General features: G+C 29.9%; 1 protein-coding gene across 1 annotated transcript in view; it reads left to right on the plus strand.

Annotated features, from left to right (window-relative positions):
• Positions 1-264: 264 nt before the first annotated feature.
• LOC106679989 (eukaryotic translation initiation factor 4 gamma 1) overlaps positions 265-10730 on the plus strand; it is a gene marked incomplete in the record, with an annotated part of 44865 nt that continues 34399 nt past the window's right edge. Inside the window, 9 exon segments of the mRNA XM_067045767.1 lie at positions 265-490; positions 2728-2841; positions 3328-3374; positions 4980-5066; positions 5283-5363; positions 6287-6464; positions 7270-7370; positions 7481-7726; positions 8183-8580. Of these exon segments, the coding sequence (XP_066901868.1) occupies positions 391-490; positions 2728-2841; positions 3328-3374; positions 4980-5066; positions 5283-5363; positions 6287-6464; positions 7270-7370; positions 7481-7726; positions 8183-8580 (1352 nt within the window).

Consider the following 10730-nt stretch of genomic DNA (forward strand, 5'->3'; position numbering starts at 1 on the left):
GCCGAAATAATAATTTTAATCGTGGATATGAATTAATATTTTTATATTAATTGGTCATGTAGTGGTAATTTAAAAATAGTTTTACTATATGAAGTTTCTTGATTTCCTTTAATTAATGCTAACAGTTACTACTCCAATATCACAGTTCAAACTAATATGAATTGTTTTGACTCTTTATCTGTTGGGTAAACATAAGTTTGTTCGAGCTATAAAACGTTCATCTCTAGTGTGATCCTTATTGTTTGCAGAAGAGCTTGGGTGTTTTATATGGGTTAGATAAAAGATGTAAAAGGCCGACCCATTGAGAGGTTACGGGTAGATATTGATATTAAGTTATATGTATGGTGTGTGCGGTATGGTGAGGGGATCTGGCAGGTGACGGTGGCAGTGATGGTCTCAAGGAAGCCACAGGGCCACGGAGCGGCAAAGGAATGCCGCCTTCAGATCTACCCTGGCTTCGGCCTTGCTATACTGACGGCCACAATAAGGGGTAAGCTGGATACTGAAGGCTATTTGCTATAGTAGTTGTCTCCTTTAGAATAGATAGCACTGCCGTAGCTTCTTGCATGGCTTCCTTCCCACTTAGCAAGGTTTTCATTGAGGCCGTTACAGATAAATTATGTTATATATTTGTTGTTTATTGATTTTCTGCAATATTATGATTAGAAAAATGAGACTGTTACTTTTTGTTAATTGTTCCTAAGTATTTGATTATGTAAATATTAATTATAAAAGATCAGTAATAAAAGCTCCAACAAAGTTGGAATCCCCCTTTTTTCTAATACCTTAGGTATATTGTCATTTTTATTAATTATGTATTGACAAAAGTTATCTGTTACTCTGCCAGAAATACCCTATGAATAACTGAGAATCCGAAGAAAAACAAAGATGTTCAAAGGGAATGACATTTTGTATTTGGAAGGGAAGTTAAAAAAGAAATGTCTCTCCATCTTCTAAACTAGGAATTGTACTTTTTTAAATAAAATCAGCTTGAAAATTAATCTAATATACTGATTATTAAATTATGTTAGTATGCACCTCCTTATACACAGTTCCTAATTACTAATTGAAACAAATAATTCTATAGGTTCAATGTCTCAATAAAAAAATAATAATTATTTAGGCTATATACCTACAGAGCTACTCACTGATTACAATCGCTAACCATTTTGCAATGAGTCCTGTGTAATAAAACGAAGTCATTCACACGACTACTGGTTACTAACTTGTGAGTAATACATCACTAACAATTACTGGCAACTCATTTTGAGTCAGTGGGAAATGCAAATTATTACACAATCTTTTTTTACAATGTTTGAAATAAATTAATATTTAATAATAATTTAATTAAAAAAATGAATTCTTAACAAATTAATATCAAACTTGTTAGTGAAATTGAAGAATATTGGTGCATACAGCTTCAAACTATAACTCTGTTGTTCAGATACATGAAAGAAGCATTGACATTTAGCACTCAGAATTTTTAGTTCTTTTGAAGAAACAAATAATTAGTGTTTACTGTATCTGTCATTGTATGGATGAACCGATAAGTTTCATATCATATTTCTTTTGTAAAAATAAAAGTGATATAACAAAACTGATTCACAATTGTGATCATACTACAATCATTATCTACAATAGCCCAGAAAAATTATGTTCTTCTTTTCATGACAAGTTGCGAACTATTGGTTTGAATTACTTTCGAGTAGATCCGTATGTTTACTTCATTTGGGTTAGTAACTCAGTAATTTTAATCACTACCCGGTTGTATTTCCTTTAAGAAGTTACATATTTATAGGGCTTTATGCCACTTGATATTTTATTCATACATCCTTTGCAATTATTTGTATTCCACATATTTGCCTTGTTAAGTTTTGTCAAGAAATAATGCGTCTTAATGGACTAAACGTTTCTTAAATTGTTACTAAAGACCTTCATCCTATTTTATTATTTTTTATTTTGTATTTTGAAATGTATTCAAAATAATAGGAAGAATCATTGTGTTATTTGTCTGTATCATTGTGTAAGTAATAATATTTAAATAATAATTATTTTATATAAGTTATTCTAGGATATGATGAATGTGAATATTCTAATTTGTTAAATTTTGGAAACAGTCTAATAAGAAAATTAATGAATTAAATTAAACTGTGATATTCATCACCATTTATCATAATTAAAATGCTTCATTACACTATTACTGAAGGATGAAAGAAGTATGTAACAATATGTAAATAGCTGTGAGAATTTATTAAAATACATTATCTAAACTAAAATGTCTCAGAACAAAAAATATTTGTGAATACATTAGTCTGTTTCCTTATATGTTCATGTTTCTGTGCCATAAGGAAATTTGTTACCGGGAAAATCAGTGAATTTATTTAATGAATATGGATTGCTTTATTCTTTTCTAAGCTGTATAGTATGATTTGAGTTTTTACTTTAAATGAAATGTTTCTTTTATATTACCAATATAGTGTGGACAAACTATGTACCCTTGTTTAGCTATAACACTTTTTTGTTTGCATGTTTGCATGTTTTGTTTTTTTATTGTCATATGATAGGTCTTAAAACCCTAATGTGATTCATTTTGTGTTCAGTTCATAATCTAAGATAAAATATTATTTTTGTTAAATTTTATGGTATATTTTGTGTTTTGAATATAAACTTGAGTATGTTCCAAATAGCCATGTAGGTTATTTTATTTATATTAATTTTTAATTTTAGGGACCGACGGTGGCGGAGGTGCTTTCCCTGGAGGATCCATGAGGATCTGCCCCAGTGGACAGTCCCAACCTCAACAGGATCCGAAACAACAGCCTCAAACCCAATCAATGCAGGGTAATTTGAATCATTTTGATTTTATCTTGATTATGCTTAGGTCATTCATTTCAGTTATAAACTCATTAATTACTTTTAAAAGATCTGTACTTGGTTACTGATAAAATAAATCTTATTAGACTTCTCTTATAATTAAATAAAAATATTATTTAATCTATATTATTGATAAAGCAACTCAGGCTGTATCTTTTCAGTTGTAAAAATTATTTGAAAGGGAATGTACTGTAAATATTTCAAAATTTTTCAAAATTCAGTAATTTTTAAATCTTTGTTGTTGATAGCTTTTCTTTTATTTCACTAGTTGTGCTATGTAACGTTGGGCTGAAAAAAGTTTTTGCTAATTTCCTTTGGCAAGAAATCTTTGATATTTGTTTAGTGAAATGAGATTAATTTTGTTAATATCTTTGAATAAAACATCAATTTCTATTAGATATTAAGTTTTTTTTAAACTTTATTTATTTATAGAAGTAATTTTTTTTTTTTCAGGTGGAATGCCAGGTGGAATCAACTATTCTCAGCAATCTAGACCTCCTGTGAGTTCAGTTATGATAGATAAAATGTCTATGATAATTTTATTCTGCCTCATCATTCTGGATCCCAGCATGATATAATATTGCATGTGCTATACAGTTGCTATGAATAAAGGAGGGTCAGGGTCTTCAGTTCTAAAAATATATTCAAAATTATTATAACTACATTTTTATCTAAGGGTTAGTCATTGGTGAGGCAGAACTTTAGGATAATGTTACAATCTTATACATATTATTTTTTAGATACTTATCCCTTAAATATTTTTAGATTATAAGAAAAATCAAATTAGCTAGTAGTAAACGATGCAACACTCTTACCAGTTTCAGTTAGACTTTTTCGTAGTTAATGAAGTATCATTGCAGATAATGACTTTGTTCAAAACAAAAATGCGCTTTGTTTTTACCTGTTTTAGCCTACAAAGGTATGACAGATTTATTATTTTTAATATTAATTTTTTAAGGCCTAAATGAACCTAGAGGTTGGAGCAATGTTTTGCCTAAACTTTTTCTTCCACAGAACCTCAAGTCAGACTTCAGATGTTCCCATCTAGGTATTGGTAGACTACCGGTACCTTAACCCCTGTTAGTGCAGTGCTCATTCAATCCCCTTAAGAATATGACTTGATTTATATATGTAGGTAGCAATTAGGCATTGTATACCCATTCAAATATTTTTCTTTAGTTCACATATTCGTATTTAATGGGTTAAATTCTATATTATACTTTTCAATGGTCTTAAGGCAGTGTTTATCCTCTGTAACATGAGAGGCTATGTAAAGAACTATATATTACTTTTCAATTTTATATCCAGTTAAGATGGTTCTGCATATTTCTCAAATATTTTAAGCCATACATCATGGAAACTTTTCAGACTTTAGCAACATAGATCCAGACTGTTCTCCTCCCTATGATTAGGATGATGAAAAGTTAACTAAGAGATTTGTTAAGTGGCCGTAGTTATGTTTAGAGCTAAAATACCTTGTAATCAAGTTGACCCATTCCACTTAAGATATTTATAAAGTATTGTTGTATTAATTAATTTGTAATTTTCTGATTTTTCAAATTTTTGTTTTAGGATTCTTAGAAATTTTTAACTAAGCTCTTTCTTTATCTTTATAATTAAATGAATATCTTACCTAACAACCTAACGTTTTTAATGATAGTTAAAAATGGTTTTGTAACAAATTTAAAAGAAATGTTTCAACGTTAAACTATCATTTTTTTATTTTTTTGAGATTTAGAATATGTTATGAAGAAGGGATCTGCTGAGGCATCTTTGTGCACATTTACCTGACTATTTATAGATAATTAGTTTATTGGAAGATCGTTGATTGATGACCGTGTATGAAAGGGTATGGGTGCGGTCAAAATAGCTCAGATTGTTATTAAACTACTTATTATGATACTACTTACAGCTTTGCAGGGCTTCGTCATTTCTGAATGTAGGAAAGCAAAAGAAATTAGTTTATTGTTAATTCAAGTGTTAGTTACTCTGTTTTCCTGAATTTTTTTGTCAATGTTAAAACAAGGGGGTTTAGTAATGGATGTGGTTATTAACTAATCTGAGTAAAGATAATGATCCCAATTTTTTTTTTTCATCTATCTCAGCAATTTTACCCACGACCATCACAACCTCGGGTTCCAGCAAGGCCCATGATGACCCAAGCTGTACCATCATCAAGTATGACATACCAGGTGAGTGATCAAAACAAAATCGTGTGAATATATTATTTTTTTATTAATAAAAAAGTTAAAACTTACTAAGCTAACTTAAGGTTTGTAGCATGCTACAAATTTGTGTTATCTTAACATTCTTTTTTTATTATATTATTTGTAGTTTAATCAATTTAATTTTAATAATTTTCTAAATGAGATTAATGCTTAAAACCGTTGTTTATGTATATTTTTTAGCCTCCAACGATTCTACAACATCCATACATACCACAAACTATGCAAACTGCAGGAGTTCTCCTACCATACCCAGCAGGACCAGTAAGTTCATTTGTTTTCTTTATTGGGAATAATTTTGCATAACTGTTAGTAATTTAACCAACTATAAAAAGCAACATATATTAACATGTTAGATGATGTTTTCCTTAAGGCTCATATCACTTTTGTAATTTCACTTTATTTTTTAAATAAATGGAAACGCATTTGAACTCTTCCTATACGATGATTATTACCAATAAATTATGACTCTCACATGGAGTTAAGATGAGATTGGGTATTTAAAGGCATAGTAAAACAAGCGATAGCTAAACTAGTGGACAGACATTTTTGTAAGTTCGTTTTTCAAGTTTAAGAAAACATTATCAAAGTTTCCAATTATTGGTTAATTAACAAGTTCCAAATGAAATTCCCATAATTAGAGTTTTATTAGGCTTGGTTCAATCATAACATTAGAAAATACACAATACCTCTGTTAATAAAATATTTTTGTTAATGTTTAAGTAAGATCTAAAACTATTAGTATGTATGAACATACGTACGTGTATATAACTAAGCAGATAATTCTAATCTGTTGTTATACTGGTTAGCTCTTAAATTGTGTAAATGCCTTTGCTTTATTTATTTATTAATTTTTTTTTGTGCCATAATAACTTTTTGTCATCATAACTCAATGGTTGACTCATTAGAAGATAAATAACCCAATAAAGTTGTACACCAACTTTGTTTCTTACAGTGTTCTATCAATTATATTTTAAATTTAAAAATAAAATTAATCACTCTCTTTTATATTGTTTTTTTTTTTATTTGAATTTTAATTGCTTTAGCAATTATTACTCCCTTTAGTACAATATAGATTATGTATTAAATTATGTTACTTAACTAGTGAGATATATATGCAGTTAATTAAACATGTTCATATTTATTAATTTTCGACAAAAGAAATTAATAATTTTATTTATTTTAAGACCATTACCAGTGGAAGACAACATAGCCATGGTGGTGGGCAGGCTATTGGAACGACTGCTACCCCTCAACAAAATTACTTCTCTACACAACAACAAATATTTATGACTACGCAACATGCAGCGACCTTAGGAAACCCTTTTACTCATCAATATTCTCCCCATGCAGGGGGGCCTCAATGTAAGTTTTTATTTCAATATTATATTAAAATATGTTAAAATTATACTGTTAGTAACTTTTTTTTTTTTTAATTTTAATTAGTTGGTTGTGCCAACTAACTAAATATCATCATACTTTTTTTTTTTTTTAAAGAAAATAACCTGTATAGTAATAGTTGTTAGTTATTAATATATTTTATCTATTGTTGGGTTCTGAATTTTAATTATTATTCAGGGTGTCTACTACTATTAAACATCAGAAATTTTGGAAAAAATTTGGGAACTGAATTTGGTTAACACCATGTTAAGTTTCAATTTATTAATGCTAAGGAATTTGACTATGGATTGAAAATGCTATTAACAACAGATATTTTAATGTTAATAGATATTTTTTTTTTTACTTTAATACACTATAATATTCAAAATCCAGCCTGTGGATCGCTATGACCATACCAGTTGCAACTGTTTGTGTTTGGCACTATCTAATCATTTCACATAAGTATTTGCTCCTTATCGTAAAATGATTATCATTATCTAAGCATTGTAAATGATTATATTAAAGTAATATATAATATAAACACCTAATTCATAATCAATAATATATTAAATTATTTTATATGTCCATGCTTATTCAACTTATTATCTTTGAGATAGTGCAACCTGACAAGTGATCAAGTCATCAAAAACTCTTGAGACCATAAAGTGATTAAATAGAGTCTGAAAAATTATTAAGAATTTTTAATTCATTTTTTCTAATTAAAGTAATTTAATCAAAAGTATGGAATATTTATTTTATGATGTATTTACAAAAGTTATTTTCATTTCAGATGTGTTTTCACATGTGAGAAATAATCCTTATCCGACTCCTAACTCAGGACCACACCAAGGCGTTCCACCTCAGCCTCCCCCACAGCAGCCCCCTCAGCAGGTTGGCATATATTATTAGTTCATCTACTATTTTAAAAAAATATTTAAACTAGTTCTTTAGAGATAAGTTAATAAATACAGGATTAAAACTTAGTTTGATTGTTTCCTTAGTACACAGTAGATGCAGTACCAAATGCTGGTGGTGGCGGTCCTACAAGTGCTACAGGATCTGGTGTGATTATAACCCATGGCCATCCACAAGGACCTCCTCAACCTACTATACAGCCACAAAAGAGACGACGAACCCCTCTTTCTATTATTGATCCCAGTTCAGGACGAAACGTTATAGAAGATTACCTTAGTGAAAAATCGCAGACAGTCGAGTCTAACACATCTGGCCCTCCTGTTCCTGCTGGGGTAATTAGTTTTATTTAAATAAAATATATAAATAACTCATTATGAAAGAAAGCAAACAAAATCTTTAATTAATTATAAGAGATAGTTGACCGTGGATGATAAATGAGGAGAAGATGGTTAGGGGTGCGGTCACAACAATACTAACACAATCAAAACATAAACTACGGTTTATCCGTACCTTACAAAACAACAAACAAATGGTAATGGGCTCAGCTGGTCTGTTGTGTGACATAATTCTCCATTTAACAGACCTAGTAATATACTCAACCATGTTATATGTTATATCCTTTTAACATGGTAAAATAATTAAATATTTCTCCATTTAACATGAGTTTTTCCATTTAACACGGTTTAACATGTTAAACTAAAATTCATGAATACCCCTATTGTTTTAAAAATTTAATAATAAATACTTAATCAGATTTTTTTCTTAAACATTTTCATTTTGTATTACAGCCAACCGAATATCACGTAGCAGCTGACTTTGCTGCTAGAGTGGCTGCTGTAGCTACAGAGCCAACATGTCCTGAAGAAGAAGAGGAAGAGGAAGAGGAGGAAGAAGAAGAAGATGCAATTGATGATCCTGGAATTGAAACTGTGAATGGCCCAGAGCCCGTTGCTCCAGTCGCTGTTGTTGTCCCCCCCACAGCCGCCGTTGAAGTTATCCCCACACCCGCTGTTGTTGCTCCAATGCTTCCATCACAGGTACAGCCACCAGTTCCTCAACCGCAGCCTCCTCAGGTTATACAGCATCAATCCCCACCGCAGCAAGTAGTGCCTCAGCCATTATCGCAGTCCCCTCAAATCCCAACAGTTTCTGCGATGACAGATTCTCCTACTGTAGAGCTACCCAGGTAACTTCCATTATAATAAATTTAGTATTGTTTTTTTAATACTTATTATATTTATACTTATTTAATACTTACTCAAGTCTTCCACATTCATGTTGGATATCTCTTTCTCGCCTTCAAGGTTATAACAAACTCCCATTTTAGTGATGATAAACTAATATGATTTTACAGATAAAATATGATTTTAATTTTTAATAGAATACGTTATGTCTAATATGAATAGAATAATCTATTTCTTTGGGATAGATTAGCAAACCAACTCTATTAAAATGAATTTTTTATTTTAAAGACAGGTTTTTTTAAAGATAGTTTCTGTTATGTAGGACTTGGAATAAATGGTAGTTAAAAATTGACATGTGTATGTATCTTTTATGCCTTCAGAACATTGAGATATGTGTGTGGATCTAAGATTCAAAAGGTTACTTGCACAGTTTTTCTACAAGACAGATTTATATTTCTGAAGGGCTCAGGCAATTATTTTGGTTATTTTTAATCTAAAAAATCTATAGAAAAAATATCAGTCTTAGTTATTGAAATTTATAGACTATAACCACCTGGCTTAATTTTTTCAGTTACCACATATTTAGTTTAAAACTAAAGATGGACAATCTAATAAACTGATTTGAAATGTGACTGATACTTTACTCAGTAATTAATCTGGTATTCTTAAGAAAAGGACTAAAAGATCCCCAGATTTACTAACCCAAAATCTAATCGATTATGTCTTGGTACAACATAGACATTAACAAAATAGTTTAATTATTACATCTTATCATGGAATAAGAATCTGGATCATATCATGATCTAGTAATCGGGAGAATGTTATAATAACTTGATATAAAGATGAGGGGAAAACAGATTTGAACTGAAAACATTAGAAATCAATTTGCGCTAGAAGCAATAAATAGGTTAGAACCTTTAGCTAAGGATCGTGGAGATATTGAGAAGTTCTGTATAGAGATCAGAGATATAAAAGAAGTTGGTGGGTTAATTAAAAAGGTTGATAATTTTTGTCTTCAAAAGGGAAGAAAACAAATCCTGATTCAATTAAAAGTGCCAAAACATAAACATTTGTAAATTAAGAACTGCTACATTAAAAACTTAATAATCCATGCAAAAAAACCGTTACTTCCAGATCTTAAAAAAACAAGAACTGTCTATATTGCTAGTAAATTGATGAAGGCATACTGTTTGGAAGCTTGAAGTCTCTAAAATAATAATTTTGGTTAAACTGATCTGAGTAATTGAGAAAATACGAAGAGAGTCTTATTTATTTAAATTTACATAATGGAACTGAGAATGGATTGTGATATGCTATAGTATATATTCTTTAATATTATATAGTCTTGGATCAGGAAAGAAGTTAATAAATCTAGTATAGATTTGCATGACTCAAATGTCTAATTAAGTTCAAATCAATAATCATTATTCTTAGAAGTTTGAGGTTTGATTGGGTTTAAAACAAGGTGGTTCTATATCACATATCTTATTTAATTTAACACTAGAATAAGTTATTAGAAAGATGAAGCATACTGAAAAGAGTTTAACTTGGGTGATAAAATATCTGTGCTTGGGTATGCTGTTTATTTGATACTATTGAGTGAAAAAGAATAAACTACAAAACTAACTACTACTATTACGTTAATAAAAGTTAGTAAGAAATAAGTCTCGACATAAAAACAGATAAAATCAAATACATGGCTAGCAATATAAATGGCACCAATTTCAGTATATAAGAAGAAACAGATTTAGACTAGTTGAAAGGTTTTATGTATTTAGGGTCTACAGTAAGTAGAAATAGCAAAAGTGATGAGGAAATAAAGGTGGGAAATACTTGCTACTTTTCAATTTCGAAATTCCTCAGCTGCTTATCCCTTGTGTCGAGAAACATAAGACTTTACTAAACTATCCTTCCTCATTATCCTTCATACTGTTGTTTACAAATGCTAAATGTTGCCTCTCACATAAAGGGTGGAATTGTATCTTTAGAAGGAATTTCAATCCTCTTGTATGAAGGGAGGAACCAGCATCTTAAGAAGCGATTTCAGTCCTCTTGGATTTCTGCTTATCATCTTTAGTTAACCCTTTCACAGTTAAATAAAATTATGAATTCTGGTCAAAAAAATGTCAAGTTTTTTCATGTTTTCTATATA

Source organism: Halyomorpha halys, unplaced genomic scaffold (assembly GCF_000696795.3).
Source record: "Halyomorpha halys isolate HHAL.00 unplaced genomic scaffold, Hhal_1.1 Scaffold238.1, whole genome shotgun sequence".
Taxonomy (NCBI): Eukaryota; Metazoa; Arthropoda; class Insecta; order Hemiptera; family Pentatomidae; genus Halyomorpha; species Halyomorpha halys.